General features: G+C 30.3%; 3 protein-coding genes across 3 annotated transcripts; 1 reads left to right on the top strand and 2 right to left on the bottom strand.

The window, feature by feature from the left end:
• The first annotated feature begins 403 nt into the window (after window positions 1-403).
• LOC100816623 (probable mitochondrial adenine nucleotide transporter BTL3) lies at window positions 404-3,921 on the top strand. The gene is made up of 4 exons (XM_003522749.5): window positions 404-940; window positions 1,011-1,314; window positions 2,318-2,785; window positions 3,428-3,921. The coding sequence occupies exons 1-4, from the start codon at window positions 531-533 to the stop codon at window positions 3,494-3,496; spliced, it is 1,251 nt and encodes a 416-aa protein (XP_003522797.1). The 5' UTR covers window positions 404-530; the 3' UTR covers window positions 3,497-3,921.
• Window positions 3,922-9,151: 5,230 nt separating this feature from the next.
• Window positions 9,152-10,060, bottom strand: LOC100499705 (uncharacterized). The gene is given in 2 exon segments (NM_001251718.2): window positions 9,152-9,468; window positions 9,761-10,060. Coding segments are annotated over 2 exon segments (336 nt in total). The 5' UTR covers window positions 10,009-10,060; the 3' UTR covers window positions 9,152-9,380.
• A 1,362-nt stretch (window positions 10,061-11,422) lies between these two features.
• LOC100783326 (protein DETOXIFICATION 10) lies at window positions 11,423-13,242 on the bottom strand. Its single transcript, XM_041015137.1, has 4 exons — window positions 12,678-13,242; window positions 12,477-12,563; window positions 11,918-12,156; window positions 11,423-11,837 (listed from the first exon to the last, which is right to left on the bottom strand). The coding sequence occupies exons 1-4, from the start codon at window positions 12,929-12,931 to the stop codon at window positions 11,818-11,820; spliced, it is 600 nt and encodes a 199-aa protein (XP_040871071.1). The 5' UTR covers window positions 12,932-13,242; the 3' UTR covers window positions 11,423-11,817.
• Window positions 13,243-22,633: the final 9,391 nt, after the last annotated feature.

The following is a 22,633-nucleotide window of genomic DNA, read 5'->3' as shown; positions in this document are numbered from 1 at the left end:
TTTTTATATTTTAAATAAAATTCCTTTAATAAAAACCACTTGTATTTGAAGAAACAAAAACAATAGAAGAAGTCGAGTGTGGAAGAAGGAGGAGATAAAGGGATAACGTAAATATTCTTTTATTTGTTTGTCCTAAAAAAACAAAGAAAGAACTAAACAAATAAAGGATTAATTGTGCCACAGAAAGAATCAATTGTGGATGCAAGTGATTCGATAATTGATATTTGTTAATTCAATTTTCAGCTGAAATATGAAGTGATTATTAAAAATATTGTTTAATCTAAAAAATAGGTGGATCTGATGGAAAATTAAACTTGAAAAAAAAATCAGATTATTTGAAACTTAAACGAAAGAAAGGTCCGATTAATTGTTATTTGCTGGCGAAATAGAATTGATAAATTGTTTTCTCTCTCTTTTATATTTAATTTTTGGCAAGAAAGTGGCAACATCGTAAGCTGTCATTAATTTAGGATTCCTGGGAAAATAATAATGTAAGAGTGTAAAGTGTAAAACGTTGGTTTTCTCTGAGAATGGCAATGCAGGCAGGGGAACTCTGTCAGCACCAAAGTCCACATTGCCCTCTCATTTTCTTCAACCCGATTCCCGATTTTGGTTCCTTCAGCGGAGGGTTGTTTCTCGAGCCCAAAATCCCCGATTCCTTCGTTCGTTCCATTTCGCTGAAGATCCACTCCACTCCCTTTTCAGAATCCAATCCTCGCCGCCACCGGAGAAGGGTTCCGGCAGCGTGCTTTCTATCGGTGAGCTTGCCGAGTGCAAATCTCGTTACCGAACCCAAACTGCAAAATGGCGAACACGTGTCAGACCAGGTGACAACCTCAAACGGTGTCGTTCTGCAAAGAAAGGTTAGGGTACGAGGAGGCAATGCCGTCAACACCACCAAACATCTCTGGGCCGGTGCTGTAGCCGCTATGGTCTCTAGGTATATTTAATTTCACCAATTCAGTTAATTTATTTGTGTGACATTTATTTATTTTGTTTTGTTTTATCAGAACTTGTGTGGCTCCACTTGAAAGGCTTAAGTTGGAGTACATAGTCCGTGGTGAGAAGAGGAGCATATTCGAGCTTATTAGCAAAATTGCTTCTTCTCAAGGGTTGAGAGGATTTTGGAAAGGCAACCTTGTGAATATTCTGCGGACAGCTCCATTCAAAGCGGTTAATTTTTGTGCTTACGATACTTATAGAAAGCAGCTGCTTAGGTTTTCTGGGAATGAGGAAACTACCAATTTTGAGAGGTTTATTGCTGGTGCTGCTGCTGGGATTACTGCTACCATTATCTGCCTCCCTCTTGACACTGTATGTGGGATTTTCAGTTATTATGATTTTCTCTGTTGCATCCCCAATTGAACAAACTTGCATGCATGTGAAAAGTAAAGCAGAGACACTAATTTATGCACTAATGTTGATTGAGAGGTCTTTGAATTCATAGTTTTGTATGGGCTCAACCTCTACCTGTTAGCTTTCAAGTTTCAACTACTCCAATTAATATTATAGTGTTTAACTGTTTGTCATTTTCAGCTTTAGGAACTAAATAGCAACCTTTCTGTTACCTGTGTTACAGTCTCCTGGCCACAGTGTGAACATCTGTGTGTTTATGTGTTCAACCGAACATTTTAAGTTCTTAACTTTCTTTTTTACTTTTTTTTAGTGAATGAAACATTGGGACTGGTCGACTAGATATGTCATGATTACAAATGAATAATATGAAAGGGAAAAAAAAAGCTAGTAATTTTATTGCTTTGGTGATGTAAATCTTAACCCCCACCTATATATATATAGTTCTTCAGTAAAGCATCGTTGTTTCTTTCTTCGTGTCTAGCCAGCTGTGCTCCATTGTACCTGAATATTTTTCTTTGTTATGTGTAAAGTTAAATGAAAAAGAAAAGTTTAATTTGCATAATTTGTTTTCATTTGGACATGGATCCTACCAGATTAGCTCCTAAGTCCTAACATGGTCATATCATTTTAGTATCGATGGAATGATAGATACAACAATAGGTCCCTGTCTAGGAAATACAAGGTCATGTTAGAAGCTGAATTGAGAGTATCGAAATTCATTTTGTGTGCCCTTTCAAGTAATTTCTTAATGGCATATTTGTTCTATTTCTAAATCTGACTTGTTGGAAAATGGTGCAATATGAGGTAAATTAGTCTGTTTATGTTTTCTTCAATCAGTTTGAACACCTGAATCATATATAAAAGAAACTTAGGCTTTGGAGTTAATAAAAAGAGAAGCATAAACTTTTAGCTATTTCACAGTGTAATCACTTGGAAAAATTTACTATGTGGTTCCTTACAGATCCGAACCAAGTTGGTGGCACCTGGTGGAGAAGCTTTGGGCGGTGTAATTGGTGCTTTCAGATACATGATTCGAACTGAAGGATTCTTTTCTCTTTACAAGGGTTTAGTGCCATCAATTATAAGTATGGCACCTTCTGGGGCAGTTTTTTATGGTGTATATGATATACTGAAGTCAGCTTATCTGCATTCACCAGAAGGAATGAAGAGAATCCAGAATATGCATAAACAGGGTCAGGAACTGAGTGCCTTTGACCAACTTGAGTTGGGACCGGTAAGGACATTGTTGAATGGGGCTATTGCTGGTGCTTGTGCAGAAGCTGCTACATACCCATTTGAAGTGGTGAGAAGGCAACTTCAATTGCAAGTCCAGGCTACAAAATTAAGTTCTTTTGCAACATTTGCCAAAATAGTTGAACAGGGAGGCATTCCAGCTCTCTATGCAGGACTTATTCCCAGCTTATTACAGGTATTTGAATTCTAAACTTCTTGGCATGCCCTACTTGTATTTTTATTGGGCTTACTGGAGTCCCCTCCCTAGAAATCAGGAGTCTTGTGTTCTGGTTTGCAATCTATTCATATCAGTGATTCGCTAAATTAGAACTGCTTAAAGTTTCTAATGTACAGAATATTGATATAGATTAAGGGACATTGAGGGTGATGTTTCTATTTTCTCACATAATCTAAATTCATTTTTCGTTGTACTATGTGGTGATCACAAGTTGGCTTTGCTTGTATATCATCCTTCTCTAATTCTTTCAACAATGCAATGTCTTGTTTATAAAATGTTTTTACAATTTTTATTAGGAATATTTACCACTGTAATACTCCATGTCCATGATGTAGGTTGTATATTCCAAAACAGAAACCATTTATCTGTTTATTGTGGATGTGTAGATTAGGGATTGAACCATAACGAAAAATCTATGCTGCTTTAAGATTGCCTTCCTCAGTGTTAAATTTAGATATTTAATACATATTTGCTTTCATTATTTTCATATAGCTTATAAATTATGATGACTCATCTGCCATTTTTTTCCTTTTTGATTTCCATACTGCTTAAGGTTGCTTTTTATTGATCAAATTTCATATATTAATTTCCTATGTTCAGGTGCTTCCTTCAGCTTCCATAAGTTTCTTTGTCTATGAGTTCATGAAGATTGTTCTGAAAGTGGAGTAGGCAATGAACAAATTCCCAGGTATATACTGCTAAGAAGCTGCACCATGATTTACGGGCAAGCTGCTAAAATAGTTACAGAATAGTAACATTCAATTTTAATTGGCAATCATATTTGATGTCTGCCTTTGAGGGTGAAAGGATAATTCAGGTCTGCTATCCCGTACAACTGATCACAGTATCAACAGAATTTTTGGATTGACTCTACACTCAATATACCCAGGCTTCAAGTCTGCAAAGTGAAAATAAATTTATTTTGTTACTCCCAGATCTTGAATCCTATTCTCATTAGGTTTACACAATTTTGTTAGTTTTTTTTTTCCATCTGGCAGTAAGTCTTGATCATTATCATGGGGCGTACAAGCAAAGTCCAATTACTTTATAAGTTATAACCTGAAATGTAGCTTATAAATTATTCTTGTGCATCAGTGCATTGCTTGCATTACACCTAACTAGATCATCTACTTGTGACTGCACGTTATCTTGGGGGTTTTAATCAAAAAGGTTTAGCCAAATCAGGAAAAAGAGATCTCCCACAGCTTTGTGTGGGACATTGAAAACTTCTTCATATGTGTGGTTGATTGCAGTGTATATGCTCCAATCAAGAGAGTTAAAAAGTGCCGCTGTGAGGTGGTTTTCAGCTGGTTAGCTGCCATCAAAATGCACTGTTATGTACAGGAGAAGAAAGTTTTTAGAATTTAGATGCAAATATTTGACTTTCTCAATTATTGTTTTTAAGTGCCTCTTCCATGAGAAAGTGAAAACCACGGAGGATATAATGAATTTATTTGAGAAGAAAATTTCCCCTTGAGGTAGTGCATAAATGACACTAGAGAAAGGAGCATGCTGTTATACTGCCTGAAGAATTTGGAAACCACAGTGATTACAGATTTGAAGGCGTTTTTCAGTTGAGTAACTCTGGATATTCTTTAGCGAGGAGTACTTAACTAACAGGTTTTCGAACTCTCAATTACGTCAGCCTCAAGTCTCTTTGGGGAAGGGGAAGAGGTTGTGAGTACCAATTTCTCCATATGACATTTTTAATAAAACTAACAATTTTCATAATCTTGTGGGTGGTTGAGGTACACGTAAATCTTAGATCTCATTCATTTGTGGTTTCATCAAAGATGGGCTAAAGAGCTTTTCATTAAAAGGATCAAGAGAGCTTTTAGTCTCAATACTTTTTCAGCCTAAAATAATCAAAATCTCAAATACTTTTTTCAGCCTAAAATAATCAAAATTAATCGTGCACTTCAAAGAAAAACAAGATGAATATCATCCTTAAGGATTTGTTTGGCAGTCAATGATATGATACTATAAGATTTAGAAGTGTCAAAATAAGTCAACTCAATTTATTCTAGGTTGGCTCACCATAGATTATTCAAAAAGTGAGTCAACTTAATTTGGTTCACTTTTTTTTGAGGAAAAAAATACATTACTCAATTTAATTCATTATGGGTTAGTGGATTAAGTGGAAAGACTCAAGACATGACTTACATAATTTTAAAAAAAGGTACAAAATTAGAAGAAAAAAAAGCATAATAAGCTTAAATAAACTTAGTCTATAATTTATTTGATTTTTTTAGTCCTTTTAATTTCTTTTTTAAATTCATTCTTGAAATTCCTTTGTTTCGTTAATCTTTGGCATTAAAAACGGTTGTTGACATCAACAAGTGTCGTGTCAATAAAAATGTCATGCCACAAGTGCCATATCAATAAAAAAAATATCGCGTAAGTAAAAATGTCAAGTCATAAGGGAAATTAAAAACAAAACAATAAATTACAAGAAATAAAAAACAATTTTTTTTAAAAAGAATCATTCCTAAAATTCATTTTTTTGTGTCGCTAAACCTTGTTGTCTGATGAGGCTAACAATTGCCGACATCAACAAGTGTTATGTCGATTAAAATATCATGCGACATGTGCCATATCAACAAAAAAAAAAATATCATGTCAATAAAAATGTCAAGTCATAAGGAAAATTAAAAACAAAACAATAAATTGCAGGAAATAAAAACAAACACGATATAATTTACATGAACTAAAAATAAAAATATAATTTGAAGGAACTAAAAAAAGTAAATATTAATATAAAATAAACACTTAAATATGATTCATAATTTTAAAGTTGAGTCTAATCTACTTACATGTTACAAGCCAACTTTTAAAGTTTGATCTAATTTATTTGAAGGTCAAGCTAACTTAAAAGTCTATTTAAACTAATAATAGGTTGTTTGAAGTTAGGCTTTGAAGATGATCAGGTCAAGCCTAAAAAATAACTTATGATAGGTACTAGTCTGTCTTAGATTTTATATTTTTTAACAATACAAACTTATTTAAGCCAAGTGTGACTCAATGAAATGCAACATGATCTAGGCACCACGGGCTTTTTAGGTGATAGTCATACATTACAATGGTTGAAGGATGACACTAAGGATTAGATTTATACTGGGAAGATGGAGAAACAAAATCATGGTATCACCATCAAAAGCCTTTTAAATTGGTCAAGTCATGTAAGTAGATTTTTAAGTCAAGTTAGACGTTCAAAAATAATTTTTCCTTGCAACTATAAGTATGTCCTAACAGGCTTGTTCTATAAAACCAACACCTATTTATGTAAACCTTTTAAAATAAATTAGACTTGCAAATAGGACAAATCAGACCTATTTATGTATTTATAATTTTAAGAAACATAACTACTTATATTAAATAAATTTAAAAAGTTTAGTAAAGTTTGGTTATTTTAAATTTATGAATAATTTTGTGAAAAATAAAAAATAAAATTAAAAGTTACTTTTTAGAAAAAAGTTTAATTTATAATATAATAAGGAGAGAGATTATCCTATGTTATTTTCTAACTTAGTTTTTTCTCAGAATAAAAGATATGGTACACCAACAAGATAAACTGTAGAATAAGCTAAATTATATCCTATTGTTATACTTTATTCATTTCAGATTATATCAATACCAGATTTTAGAGAGAAAAAATATCTAACAAATATATTATTTTACAAAATTAATGTTGCATCAAATATTTTTTTTTAAATTATCCTTATTAATGAGACTAATGTATAAGAAAACTAAACAAGTTATTAATTAGAAAAGTAAAAAATATATTAAGAAATTATCTAATATTTTTTATGAAATCAATAAATTAATTATATTTTTTAATATTTGTGTAAAAATCTTAAACTTAGTATAATTTGGAATGGAGGAATTACCGTACACTTTTTTTTAACCTTCTATTTTATTCTATTGTATCTAATCATGAATAAAAAGAAAAGAACTTAAATGAGTTATAAGAGAAAACTTATGAATAAAATATAAAGCAGCACTATAAGTATACTGTAAACTCGAGCATGTTATTCATTTCAATTAACTATCTGGCTCTTGTTTTGTAGGTCGATGAATTGGAAAAGCATTGAATGTAACTGCCCCTACCCCAAATGTTGGCATTAAGATAATGATAACTTAGTTAGTACTGTATCTGAAATTCTATGGCACTCGTGCCTGCTATTTTCTTCAATATTTATTAAGTGTTTTTTCTTATTAAATGCTTTGAATTTGTAAAAGTATAACAAACATTTTGATAATCACTAATAACGCCCAGCACGGTTACATAAATGCATTATCTAAGTAGTTGTCATATTTATTATGTATGGAAAAGAATTTGTCATCAGAATTTAATTTTTAAATTGAATTTCGATACTTTAATTTAAGGTTAATTTGTTTTGTCAAAAAAGGAAGATCAATTTGTAACTTTTGATTAAAAGATATATATTTTTGGTTCACCCAAAAGATAAATGCATTCTGTAAATATGAATTGGAAGATTTTTGTTTTCTTTCCTTTAACTACTTCACCAATTTCTTATCATTAAAATTACAAAATGTTCAATGTACATATCAATTTTTTATCTTCTCATACTAACTTTTTTATTTCCCTAACTCTCATATCCATTATCTTCATATTCACACAAAATACTCACTTGGACAAAACCCAATATTCCAACACACTAAAAGTTTTTTTCATTTTCACACATTCTCACTATCCCAACATGATAAAAAAAATTAAAAAAAGAAACTCTCATTCTCTCATTCTTGTACCTATAATATGATGATAAAAAAAAAAAGAACTTAGTTTTGATGTTAATAGTCATTCTATTCAACCCAAACACAATTACTTCCAATAAAAAATACATGTTCTTAGACTAAAAAAAAATGAACTTACTTTTTTTCTTTGGTTATTTCTATCATATTATTTGTTTTATATTTTTCTCTTTTGTTTTCTTATCTCTCTTATATAAAAATTATAGTAAAATTTGTGATATAAAGAACATTGCTCGTGTTTCTACGGATGTTTATAATCCGTTATATTCCTTTAAGTTGGCTCGTTACAAAATTTTGACGAATTTATATTTTAGTAATTAAATCTAGTTTATTTAGTCCCACTACTCTGACTTAATCTCCTATATTTTTTCTTAATAATCATTTATTAATAATAATTTTTAAATTAATCAATAATATTTTATATAATATATATGATTATATTTATATTATTTTAAAACATATCAATACCTAAAATATTCCTAAATTTTGATTTTATATTGTATATTTCAATAAGATAATTTTAATATTGATATATTATGGAAATAATTTAAATTGACTTGGATTTTATTTTATATACTATCAAGTGTTAATTTGATCGAATTTAAATTTAAATAAATGGCCTATTTAAAATTTCAAAACTAATTAAAAAAATAAGCTCCTCTATTAGCAACCATTCATGTTCACAAGAAAACAGCATGCGGTAAGGCAATATTATCTAATATCTATGCCTCAGCAAGGGGCACTTTTGGGCACTTTTACACTTGTCGCATCCTCAATTTATGCTAAATAACTAAAAATATATAATCATCAAAATTTAGGAAAATGTTTTGTGATTATATTTTGATGTCATGACTCATGACATTTAATCGATTTTAAAGCACGTATTCGATAAGAAAAGTCGTATGACTATACTCTAGAATTTTCAGCTGGTTGACAAAAACATGCCCTGCCTGAAGAAGAAGGCTCCGTCTAATCACGTTGGCTCGAGCTGAGTAGAATGCATCTTCATCTTTTATCACATGAAAATGTTTTACAAACATCAAAATAAGACTACAGAATATTGAAGCCAAATAAGACTACAAAAAATTATCTTTGATTTTACGGCATATTTTTAAAATGTAATTTTTTTTTTACAAAATGTTAACAAGTGCCCTTAAAAAAAATTAAAAATATATAAATTTTTTAATTATGAGAGACAAAATTAGTTTTTTATGATTTTTTTTCATCCTCTTATAATTTACACATTAATTTTTTAATCAATTAATGTTCTTAGAATACCGATTAATAAGATCCATTGGCGACCTATATATAATTTAGAATATGTAAATACCGCTGAATTGGATAAGTGACATCTAAACGTCTTAAATTTATGTATTTTACCCTCTTAGTTTATTATATTTGAACTCATTACTCTCTAATTTCTCAGTCAGCGAGAAATAAACTTTTTTGTCCTCAATAACTCAGGGTTCTCAAGATCCTTATTTTTTAATGTTGAAAATATAGCGCTAGCTAGTTATGGAGGAATCCTTAGCATTACTAATCAATCATAAGACGCAAAAGGGGATGAACTCATTTCCGTCATCCCTTTTGATTTCCTACTCCGCAGAAAAAACGAAGCACCTCTTCAGCAATCACTGATAAGGTTTGTGGATTCCTCCAAACTTAAACAAATTAAATCAACAAAAAAATTAAGCTTACAGCTAAAAATTGGGATTCAGAGGAACCAACAGTTGCTGCTGCTGCTGCTGCTGCTAAACAATTAAAACTCGTTAATCATTCATTAGGTTGATACATACTCCCACCATTTGTACATAGCATATCCATAAACCACGCTATAAGCAATCACCCTCAGAGGAGAATTCGCAAACCTGTAACAAATTATTCAAGTAATTAATACTCCTAGGTCACCTCAGGTTAGACAAGTCTTAATTAATTTAATCACCCTCTCTACACCTATCCTATGGGCTATGGCTAACTAATCTTATGACCAAAAATAATAATACACCCAACATGATAGAGTAGATCCTTTCAAAACTGAAATAAATAAATAAATTGAATTCCTTTGCTGTTAAGTGATAAATCAAAATCATACCTAGGGGCAAAGATATATATATAGGATATTATATTACATGTATTGGTGAAAGAGTAAAGAGGGGGCACCTTAAAAAACCAGATCCTTGGGCATGAATAGAAGAATTGGCCCTTTCCTCAGCAGTGACAGGGTAAGGCCAACGAGAGAAATCTCGGTTGAAGTAATCCCAATCAGGAAGAAGCAGAGCAGCAATCCCAAGAACACCCAAGACATAGGTGGCCATCATCTTCTTGAAAGAGTGGGTGCATATTCCAACCACCAATATAACTGCTGCAAGCCAGAGCAGAGAGGTTCTCAGAGCAGCGTCGTTTGCCATGCCCGAGTCAGTGAGTGGTGAATGCCACCGCCAAAGTTAGATATAGTGATATAGAGAGAGAGTCTTAAGTCTCTAACTAAGACTTGGTTTTGGAGAGAGTTGAGATTAGATTTTCATTCAAGTTGGTGATGTGATGATGGTAAATGGTTAAATGAAGGGAGGGTCCATACTATGCAATTTACAGCAACACTAGTGAGTGAGCTAATAATACTTGGTTAGGCGTATCAGCTTTAAATGCCATCCCAACGCTCCCTCTACTCTAAATGTTCTCTTTAATGTCCTTTCGTCACACCACTTGGACTTTGGCGGGTGCTAATAGTATTATTATATTGCTTCTTGCCAAATGCTCATGTCTGCACTTTCTCTGACACTGTTAATACCTGAGGAAATTCACAATTTCTGTCTTTGGGATTGTTATCGTTTAACAATTTCTTTGTTTTCCTATGAAAACTAATGTAATCAAGGATTCAAGGCTAACAATGAAGTGGTATTTAAGTAGTAGATATAACTACTTTTTAATTCATCTATTGATTTTAACAATAAACGCACTAATATTGACAATGCAAATATAGAACAAATATGTTTTTGGTGTTGAAGAACTAATATGATCTTCATGTTTAAGGTTGTTAGATATCGTGATAAGATTCTTGCATTTTTTTTTATTGTGGAATGTGAAGTTTGCATTTTTTTTAAGTTTGTTTTTTTAATTAGTATAATAAGTTATTTATGAAATCAATTATTTTACGATGGCTTTTTATGATATGTATCACTTAGGCTCATCTCTTAATTAAATAATTATACATAAGTAATTAATATGCTGAAGTTAAAATTAAATCGTTTAAGTAGTATTCGAATTAGATCTTTACCAAAAATAATTCTTATTCATATTTTATTTATTTCATAATTAAACTCCAAATTACCCAAATTCCTTTCCCTTTATGAAATAATCTTCTATTTGCATTTTATATTTTGTTTACAATATTATAAAACCAATCTTTAAGATGTAGTTCTGGCAATTTGGCTTAAGAGTGTTTTGATGTTAAACAAAAATTTTCACTTTCAAATGCTAAAGATGGATTGAAATTATGTTGGATGGAAAGGCCATCTAAAGTCTAAACACACAGTATGTAGGAAGACGAGAAAACAAATTAACTTTCACACTATCCTATAGGCAGAAAATGAAAAAGGGGAAACTATCCTTTGGTTGGGTGAAAGTTTGTTGACCTTGAGTTCAACTTTTTTACAAACACATTCTAAGTCTTTTTCGTTTATGTACAATGGTAATACCTTTAGACTCTTGCGTTGAAGCACTCGAGTCCCAATACATTATTGACCTTGTCACTTTAAATCATTTGGGTTAGAACTTTGGATGATAACAAAATGGGGCGGGTAAAGACAATAATCCTTTAGTATATTTTGTTGGATAAATATTATATTTACATATTTTTGTCAATATTTACAAGTATATATGGTATCCATAAATATTTATTAAAATCACATAATTGTGCTATGTGAAAACTTAATTGACTGAATTAGAACTTGAAAGACTAAAATTATACATTTGAGATATCTAAAAGATCCATTGGAGGACAATATTTTATTGTCCTTTTAAATGATAAATACCCGTTGTTCCCAATTTATGCAACTGGTTATGGTAGAAAGTAGAACACATTCAACAAAAGAACCAACTTGTACACCAATCCAAAGTCCTTTTCCTCTTAGTTTTGCCAAAAATGACAATAAGACTGCCATTGGAATCCCGCATAGGTAAAATGCTCCTATATTGACATAAACCCCTATGTGTTGCCATCAACAACCTCTAGCAACCCCTAAGCCAAAGAATTGTAAATCAAATTGAGAGAATAATTCTCTTCAATATAAAATGTAAATAGACAAGAAGGAAGTTTACCTGCGAGAACACCTTGTATGTTGTCAAGTATAACCCATATGCAAACCAAAGGAGCCATGAGAGTGACAGAATCTACAACTTCCTTCTCATTGCTAAAAATATAGCCAAAAACATGGCGACAAGCAAAGAGGGTTCCGCTAACTATAGTTGTCTCAACGACCGCAAAAGGCATTGCAGCCCTCACAGAAACACGGGCACCACGTGGATTCCCCACTCCTAATTCATTTGAAATTCTTGTGCTACAATCAGAGAGGAAATGAATAACTAGTTTAGGTATATGTGCAAATTAAGGTGGCTATCTACATAGCTTAGGACATGTAAAATATTTAGAAAGGACATGTTTATGATGTCAGCTTGCTGCAGCACCAATTCCAAAAGGTATTGCATAGAGAGTTGAAGTGGTGTTAAGACTGTAGAAAAATGATGAAGAATTAGCAGGCCCACATTAATTACAAAATCTCATAAAATTGTTAGGTCGTTAGTTGCAGTTCAAGGAGGGCCAGAAAAATCTTACATGCTGAAAAGAAAGATTAAAAAAAAAAGAATGTAGCAAACATACCAAACGGATAAAACAGAAGTTTCAAGTTGTGGATTTAGTAACAGCCCAGACAACAAGATAATCAGCTCAAATGGCCACCATTCAAGGCTGCAATCATCAACATGAAAAAAATACATTATAGAATTTTTTTAGAAAAGGAAGCAATTTATAATTTCATAAACTGAATATATACAACTTCAAGTGGACAGAAGGATAAATCACCAAATCATTACTGCAGAAGGGATAGCAAAACGAAAGAACTCCCAAAGTCTTTGGAACAATTCCATAAAAATGGGTGCACCAGTTTTTGCACATGTAGGAGAATATCTCATGTATAATCCATGAAAAAACACATTTGACCATATTGAAATGCTCATTGCTAATGCTCCACCAACATTATTCTGTCTAGTCTTGAACACCAAAACCCAACAAAGGGGTATGCGGACACATAGAGTGACACAAGATGTTATAAGCATCGGAAGAAGCAAACTTTACACTTTAAAATATCGAACTAATGGTTGTAGAATTGCATATGCAAAAAGTGCTGGAATAAGCCAAATTATGAATTTTCCTGCTTCTTTTGCAATTAGAGGGTCCTGACCTGTGAAAACTAGTATCTTTTCCCTGTTGATCCAAAGGAAAGTGAAAGGAAGACAAACGAATGTGAGAGCGAATATAGCAGTGTATGTTTGCACTCCAATTTTTTTTATATTGTTGAGCTCCATAAGCTTGTCAAAAAATAGTTTCCAGTCCACTAGCCATTCCCATCTATTAACATGTGCAAATTAAGAATGCACCAAAGTTATTGGAGAGTAAAATAATGATGATTTTGAGCAAGCTAACATGTGAGAAATAATTGATGAAAAAGACAGACTTAATCGTACTGAGCTAAATAAAGAAGATAAATTGGGTTGTTTGGCCCATCAGACATAAGTGTGAAATGGCTATTAATCAAATAAAACCCTTTGGGCTGCAAATTTGTTGACCTGGACCAGCCTTGTGTAAGGCTAGCGGGCCAACAAGTCAAATCATTCCTAATTAAGAATAACCATAAAACATAAAATTAATCATACTTAATATACAAAATGCTAAGAAATGTATATAAATTAACAAAAAAAAAAAAAAACTAAAATGGTTAATTGAGTTGGGTCATAAAAGCCAGGTTTGTTCAGGCTTAAATTTTATGAGTCTAGATTGGCTTGACCCACAACCTTTTCTTAAGCTAAATTTTAATTGCGCAACTCAATCTTAATTATAGGTTGTTTAGTTTGTCCCATCGTGCCGAACTTATATTGTTAGCTCTAATATCCTAGCCCTATTCGCCTCTTAAGTCACATCGTTTATTCTTAATTTTAAATTTAAATTAAATTCTAAATCTTAATACTTCTCATCAAAATGAAGATATTTTTCTTACAATAAAACTATAATAAGATGAAATTTGATTTAAAATATTATTAAAAATATCATTAATGTTAAAATACCTCATTGATAAAATAATATTATTACATTGAAATGTAAAATAAATATTCAAATAAAATATTAGAGAAAATAAGTGATGCTATGATAATGTATATGAATTTTATATCATCGTTTAATTACAAATCATCATGATAAATATATTGACTTTTATAATAACTACACAAAAAAAATCAATATTTTTTTTTGTTATATCAATATATGACCATCAAACTCATAAAATTATGAATTGTAAAAATATAAAAAATGTATTATTAATAAATATACTTCAAACATATATTCTTATATTATAAATTATAATACACAATTTGAAGAGAATGCGAGAGTCCCGGCTTTCAATTAAACATTCACAATATTCTCTATCTGATCTCTTTTATATTTGCATTCAATATATTACTCCACAATTAGCCTGGGAAGCAGCCGTCACAACCACCATAGGCCATTCTATGTCAATGATCCTCTTCATTTCCTCACCCAAACCTTCCCATGCAACTCTCTGCTTCCCACTAATTCGTTTTAGTAATACTAAAAGATTCTCCTCCATGCAACTTAACGGTTGATAACAAGTATTAGAATTCAATTATTCAATAGAATGTTACTTTTTACAAAAATATCAATATATAAAACCTAGTCACTAGGATCCATTTCCTCTAGTTATAACTTCATATAACAAATATTTATCTATCTCGTCAAAGAAATCTAACTTAATTAATTAAGTGTGTAAGTTATTATAAATATTTTGATATATTTTTTTTATTTTCATCAATAAAATTTAATCATCTCCATCCACGAGAAAATTTAACACACGTGTTCATAATAAAACTCACCCAATCATGTATATTATGTCATTTATGGTGATGGCTAAGGTGAAGATCTAAAAACGTGCCTAACATGTGGAAGGTTAAAAAATAACCTGAAGAAAAAAAATTAAAATCATTAAAAAAGATAAATTTTAAAATAATAAATAATTACTAAAAGTTTTAATTTTTTTTATAATCTGAATCCTCTTTCTCTTTCATTTTCTCTGAATTTTTTACGGATCCACTTCGTCATCTTCCTTTCTCCAAGATCAGTGCAAGGATAAAATAAACAAAAATTGCACTTTAGATTTATCAACATTTTTTTAATTAATTTTTTAAAGCAAAAAGGTCATACGTGTTGACCAAAACACTCCACTACCACTATTTTCTTTAAAATAAAAAAAAAAGACTTTAAATTTTTACTTTAAATCTCACTTTGGACTTTGCCTCAACCTACCACAACCTCTTCTCCCTCGAAACCGTCACTGATGGGAGAATCACTACGGTGCTTAGTGTTGCCCTTTGCCTTGCTTTGATTTCACAATCCATTGCTTCCTCCTCTGCATGACGTAAATTAACCTTCGTCGTCAACTACAGTGAGTGGTTAATGTTCTCGTTTCCTTTTTTATTTATTTGTTGTACGTTTTCTGATATGGCAAATTGAAGAAATCAGTAGCACGATTTGTTTCATTTTTGTTTTGTGTTATTTGTTGGATTCTGGTTAGTTTGTTTAGCTGATCACAATCATGAAGTTGCTTGATTTTTTTGTTGATCTTTCTTCGGTTGCTCTCAATTGAGTTGGAGGATTTGAAATTTGGAATGAATTGGTTGTTTATTTTTTGTTGAGAAATATGTTAATTTTAAGATAATGATTTTAATTCTTAAATTTGAGGTTTTGAAATTATGAATATAGATTTTGATTTGGTATTTGGAAAGAATTGAAGAAACCACCAACAGAAAATTAACGTGGCACGGATGAAATTAGAAACAAAAAAAAGGTAAAAAAATATTATACATAAAAAAATAATTCAAATATATTAAAAAATACCAATTAAGCAAGTGTTCCTTCTTCTGAATATTTTATTAATATATCTAACGGTTATTATTTACCGTCCAACTGATTTCGGATTCGAAATACCGTTTTTTTTCTTTTAAAATAAATGAATTTAGGACCAGCAGGTATCGAGAAAGGCTGCATAGACAAAAAGTATGATAATGAGCAATGAGTTGGTAAATGCTTATCTGATAGTAATAAAATATAATTTTAATTTCTATAAAATTGATTTTTTTGTCTTTAATTTATTTTTTTTTTTTGACATTTTGATTTTTTTTTTCTTTTTAAAATGAATCTTGTGACTAAGCCGTATATTCGGCACTAGGTTCTTGAAGGGGCTCTTGTTGCAGTCCTTGAGTGTTGGGACATGGGATGGTCTTTGTCAGGGACATACCTACTTAATTAGGTAGCTTGGGGGCCATGGCCTCCCTAAACTTTTATATATATATATATATATATATATATATATATATATATAATAACATGATGTTATTTATTTTCATGTGGTATTCTTTTTTTGGCAAAATATTTTATTTACCATATAGTCTTAAGGAAATTAATTTAGACAAATATTATATATTCTAAGTTAAGAAAACTCCAACATTCAGATTAGAATTCAATTCAATAGAGTAATATTAATTCAGATATTTGGACAATGCGTACCAGGTTGATATTGTAAGTAAGGGGGGTACTAAAAAATAGCAGGTTAAGGAGGTCAATGACCTTTTCATGATCCATTAGAGCGAGTTCAAGGTGCAACAAATGCATGTGAAGTGTGTGAGCTTGACTAGACAATAAAGAGTACTTACTGGTGTGACTTGTGAGTGATAATGATCGAATTTAGTTAGGTGCTGGGTCTTTTTATTCTTTCATAACTAATCTTATCAGTATTAATTAAGTGAAACTATTAGTTTTCAATTTATTAATTCCATCATATATTTATATCATACACTAAATGATATTACAAAAAATTATAAGATTACAAATTTAATCTATAAATAAAATATAATTGATTCAAAATGAAAAATGGAAGTGTCAACAGTATTCCCGTGGAAGTTAAAAAATTGAGAGAATTGAATACGATGAAAAGAAGAAGAAGAAAAAAAAAATTGATCTACACGTTTCTTGTCTTACAATTAGAAAAATTATTGCATGCTCATATGATATAAAAAAATTTATGACGGGACTACTCAGACGGACGATAATTTCTCCTTCCAATTCCACCAAGAGCTCATAATCAAGCACGTCGTCATATTTAAAAGAAAAAATTGGCGAAATCAAAATCATCTTCATCATCTTGGTTGTCAATGAACTTAATTACAATATTTTCATCACGCACTCTTCAAACAAGTTTTTTGTCAACTGTCGTTATTGGCACGTTGTAATAAATCATTTTTGTAATAGTTGTAGTTTTGATCCATAATGACTACAAATTGATTTTGAAATTATATGTTGGATGTTATGTTGTAATGGATGGTGTGGGAGGATAACTTCTAATAAATATGTTACAATAGAGGTATAAGCAAGGAAGTTTAGGTTGAGTTTAGTTAAATTCGTGATTCAATTTAATTAAATTTAAAAAAGTTAATTTAGATTGATTAAAGAAAAAAAATGAAATTAAAATAAAACAATCTATTTATAAATGATTTAAATTAGATACGAGTCAAAATATTTGATTTTTTAAAATTTAATATTTTTTATAAGTTAAATTTTTTATTAAATAAATTAGACACATATTTTTTGTTAAATTTTTTATTAAAAAAAAAAAACTTTATGATGTTGACACACAACTGTTTCTTCCATACCCCTCTTTTGATGGTGTCACTGTTGCACATGTGGATCCCCCTCCATATGCAAGCTTTGAGTGGTCTCCTTCGTTTCTAAAGTAAACAACACATCCGTTCTCTCACTGAATAATATTTTTCCTTCATAGCTGACTAATAAAAATTCTCACCACCCAACCGTACGCACGTGACTCCATTCAATTAACACATTACCAAGCACAAAACAAAATTTAATCTCCTTCCAGTTTCTCCCTTCTCTTATCCAAAATTCTGCAGTTTCTTTTTATACACAAAAAATTCAGAGTGGAGACAATCTCTCACTTACTTAAATTAGCATTTGATTTTCTTAAAATTTAAAAATATATAATAATAATAATAATAATAATTTAATACAAATTAATGGATCAACGAGTTAAGATATAAAAACTTGTGATCTAATCTAAAATTCAATAAATTTAATTGGTTCGGTTTGACTCTAACTCAAACATAAAAATTATCTAATCCAAATTGTTTAGATTGATTTGAATCATTTTGGATTCATGGGTATCCCGCTTACACTCCTAGTTAGGGAAGTGATTAGTTAAGGTTTGTTGTATTTTGAAGAAATGTGCATGGGATACGGTACTGGCTCTTTCGGTGCATACTTGCATGTGGTTAAAGGGTTTATTTTCATATCTTTATGCAAAAGTTGATACAGGGGAAGTTGGATTTTGATTGTCCTAATATTAACTTGACATTTTTTATTATCGAGAAATTATCTTCGATAAAGTATCGAGAAATAATCTTTTAATATTGGTTAATTGTATGGTGATAGAAAAAATGAATATTTAGAAAGCATCAAGATACTATAAGATATTAACGGTGGAGATTAAAGATACAAGTTATCAAGGGTGAAGATTGAAGACTAAAGTTATCGACGGTGAAAATTGAAAATACTTAATGGTAGATATCAAAGACCAAAATTATCAATGATGAAGATTTAGGGAAAGTTTGTACCCATTACGGGTAGTTATAAATTGTATTCTATAAATATAGAACTTGTATATTGTAATAAAGGGGGTTGATACACAATCACTTAATTTCTAAAACACTAACACACCTACCATTGAAATTGACAACGGTTCAGCAGGTTATCATGTATGTATATAATTTCTCACTTATTATTATCGAAATTACTTACAAACTAATTATTAAATCAAAAACATTTTTATCAAAAGTAATTTTATTAACCTATGCATTACAACCTTATTATAACTAAAATGGATATATTTATCGAAATTATTATCATATTTTATATTAAATATTAAACAATTCTCTATTAAGTTAAAAACTAAAAACTTACTTGTTTGATTAAAAGGAACTCATAATCGAAAATAAATTTTATATCTCACTCTCAAATATTTATTTATTAATAGAATTATTCAGTAAAAATTCTTTTACTATCTTAAGACTATTTTTTTTTTCGAGAAATAAATACAATTTTCACAATTAATACCTAAATCATAATTGGTACGTGATTATGGGTTATAATGGGACAATTCTTACGAATACAGATCCAAGTGTGAAGGAATAAGGGATAGTTTACAATTTTTCTCTTTGTATAGTTTTCGTTGGTTTTTGTTATACGATCTAGTTATGTTGAGAAAGTGAATGTGTGTTGGTCTTTCTTTCTACAATTTTTCTCTTTGTATAGTTTTCGTTGGTTTTTGTTATACGATCTAGTTATGTTGAGAAAGTGAATGTGTGTTGGTCTTTCTTTCTACAATTTTTCTCTTTGTATAGTTTTCGTTGGTTTTTGTTAAAGGATCTAGTTATGTTGAGAAAGTGAATGCGTGTTGTCTTTCTTTCTCTCATGTAACTTGTATTCCTTTCATGTAAATAGGCTGGGTACCCTTGTCCAGTTGTCCCTGTTTATTATATATCCAATATCAACTACCTTCCCATATGAAAAAAATAAAACAATTACCTTCTCCTTGATCTTGCAAGTTAAAGTTTTTTCTGTTGGTCTACCGGCCAAGTTATCTATTGCATGACTTTCAAATCGTGACATTTTGGGCCTTATACTTTGAGTTGTCCTCACCAATTTCACGTTGCTATACGAATGATAGTTCATAGTAATATAGAATAGTAATAAATTTCTAGCAGCCTCTTTCCAATCCAAGATATATATAAATGGTGATTTTGATTTCTTGAAGAGTGACGTTTTATCAACAATCCAATAGATCAAATACCAAATTAACATTCATTATTTCCTTATATCTGTTTCTTCTTATTACATTTCAATTGCACCACTGATCATATACATCATCTCTTTTATTTCTTTCTCTTTAGAATGCCCGAATACCCCATTGGTTCACCGAATACCGAGACCATCTCGGCCCATACTGAAGGTACTCTCATTATAGATTTTCTTCCTATACCCAACATCATTTCTTCTACACCCCGCATATATAATGAAAACCAATTTTACCCCTCCTTCATTCACTCATGCTAACTTCATTTCTCCTCTCAAATACGGATTGAGAATCCGTCCATCACTGCACCATTCATTCACTCATGCTCACTTCATTTCTCCTCTCAAATTCTCTCATCTTCATCTCTTCAATCCATGGCGGATCTTCATCAAACTGTGGTTCATCTTCATTAATCCGTGTGTGCTCGTCGTTGGTGTCTGCCATAGTCTCGCTATTACCATCGTGAGCTACTGTGAGTTCTGTTGTACCTCTGCGTTTATTTTTTTCTTTTCTGTGTATTGAATGTATACGTATCGGTAACCTCTATAACCTATATGGATTGTCAATCCGCATAAACTATACAAATTCATATTTTTGTAAAATTTTTATTTAAAATTTAATGTTTAAATTTTGTTGTTATTTAATTATTTTATAAATAACTATTGTTGTTAATTTTATATAATTATTTAATTTAATAAATTATTTTTAAATAAAATTTAATAAATAAATTATTTATTTAATAAATTTAATTATTTAAAAATGAATTTATAAATTGTTTTGCTATTTAATTATTTTATAAATAAATATGTTAATAATTTTATATATTTAAAATAATTATTTTTGTAAATAGTTAAATAACAAAAATTGAAAATTTTTATAATGTATATATTTTAAATTTTAGTTAAAAAATAGGTAATATTGTATAAGAAAAATGTTTTTTTATTAATATATTTGTATAAATGTAATTGTATAAATATTAAAAAATTTATAGTATTAAAGATTCATATAAATATTGTTTGGAAGTTAAAAAACTATTAAAAATTTAATATCTTCATTCATTTAAAAATATTTAAAATTATTAAAATAATTATTTATAAAATAATAAAGTAGTAATTTATTAGAAATAAAAAAAATGTACTTTGATTTTGATCATATATTTTAGTTTGCTAGAATTAATGATTTCAACTAAAAAAATTTAAAAAATGAATTTCTACATTGATTTATGAATATATAAAAGTATTAAAACAATTATTTATAAAATAATTAAATATTTATTAACGAATAATTAATTTATAATTTTTAAAATAAAATTGTAGTTTGTTTTTGATGATGTATTTTAGTTTGCTAGATTAATCATTTAATGTTAATTTAAGTTTTTTTATACATTAGTTAAAATATACTACATTTAATAATACACTATGGTTTTAGAATATTTTTTAGTTAATTTGTTAGTTAGTTTTTGAGTAATAAAATGAAAAAAATGTTTTGAAATATGAAAGTCAACTATTATTTTAACGATGACATTACCTGATATTTATGTGCAAATTTATAGATTATGATTAGAACCAGAGGATTGTGCTAAACTTTAGGTAGAGTTTTAGGAAGATCCTTAGGTATAGAGGTTGCTGGTGATGAGGAAGAAACCTTTCATCATTGAAGGCTGACAACATTTGCACGTAGATAACAAGTAGTTGCAGCTGTTGCCGTGGATGCTGACTATATGGATCATGCTGCTGAAGAGGTTCATGAGCAGCCTCAGGAGCCAATTACGGATCATGTTGATGTTGATACAAAGGGTTTCCAGGCGAGCCCCATGATACATTAGTGTTGACGTCATATGCTAATCATATGACAACCAAAGTTTGGGTAATAGAGGTAGTTATTTGTTTAAATATATCATATTTGAATAACTATTTATCATTTTATTTGAACTAATTAATTTTAATTATTTTGCAAGAACATACTGAGTTAAAGTTGGCCTTTCATGGGAGCAAGGTAGAAAATTTTGGAAGGCCTGCAGCTGAGATTGAAGGCATAGTGGTTGCTACAAGATTAAGTTCTCTGATTACATGTTCGTTTGAGACAGGTGACAGGGGACTTTTATTTGCTTTTGCGGAGTGGTGACACAAGGAAACTAGTAGTTTTCATCTACCAATAGGAGAGTTGACCATAACCCTTGATGATGTGACATCCTTATAACATCTGCCCATTACAAGTGCCTTTTATACCTTTGATGCTCTTGATGTAGACCAAGTCGTGGACTTGTTAGTTGAGTTGCTTGATGTCAGTACACAAAAAGCAAAGGATGACACATTTCAATGCAAAAGGGCATATGTTCGCCTAACCTAGTTGCGAGACATTTATTGTAGCAAATGTGACACAAGATAGTGGACCCTAGCAGCTCAAGCATATTTACTGCACCTAGTAGGTTGCACACTCTTTGCTAACAAGAGTGTCACACACATCAATATGGTATTCTTGGACACATTTTGTGACCTCAGCCAATTTGGAGGCTATTAGTGGGGAGTGACTGCATTGGTCCATATGTATGACAATCTAAATGTTGCGTCAGAGCATACGATAAAACATCTTGTATGATATATCACTCTGTTATAGGTAATTATAATTATTTTTACCTCCAGTTATATGTTTTGAACTTTATATGTTGTCACAATGATTAGAATTTTTATTTGTATTTTTTATATGTGCCATCATGAATCTACGAGTATTTCCCTTCAATTGCATCCATTATTGTTGATGGATTACCATGAGAGGAAACCACGTGTTTGTCGCTGGAAGTCTGGGAAGGCATTACTAGTGGTGACGTATC

This window comes from Glycine max, chromosome 4 (assembly GCF_000004515.6).
Source record: "Glycine max cultivar Williams 82 chromosome 4, Glycine_max_v4.0, whole genome shotgun sequence".
Lineage (NCBI taxonomy): Eukaryota > Viridiplantae > Streptophyta > Magnoliopsida > Fabales > Fabaceae > Glycine > Glycine max.
Note: the sequence above shows the minus strand (reverse complement) of the source record. Positions and strands in the feature narration are given on the sequence as shown.

Coding starts and splice junctions, on each gene's coding strand:
- LOC100816623 (XM_003522749.5), top strand. CDS start 531: ATGGCAATGCAGGCAGGGGAACTCTGTCAGCACCAAAGTCCACATTGC. Junction 941..1,010: donor GTAGCCGCTATGGTCTCTAG/GTATATTTAATT, acceptor TTGTTTTATCAG/AACTTGTGTGGCTCCACTTG. Junction 2,786..3,427: donor TTATTCCCAGCTTATTACAG/GTATTTGAATTC, acceptor TCCTATGTTCAG/GTGCTTCCTTCAGCTTCCAT.
- LOC100783326 (XM_041015137.1), bottom strand. CDS start 12,931: ATGCTTATAACATCTTGTGTCACTCTATGTGTCCGCATACCCCTTTGT. Junction 12,564..12,677: donor CCTTCTGCAGTAATGATTTG/GTGATTTATCCT, acceptor TGATGATTGCAG/CCTTGAATGGTGGCCATTTG. Junction 12,157..12,476: donor ACTTCTGTTTTATCCGTTTG/GTATGTTTGCTA, acceptor CTCTGATTGTAG/CACAAGAATTTCAAATGAAT.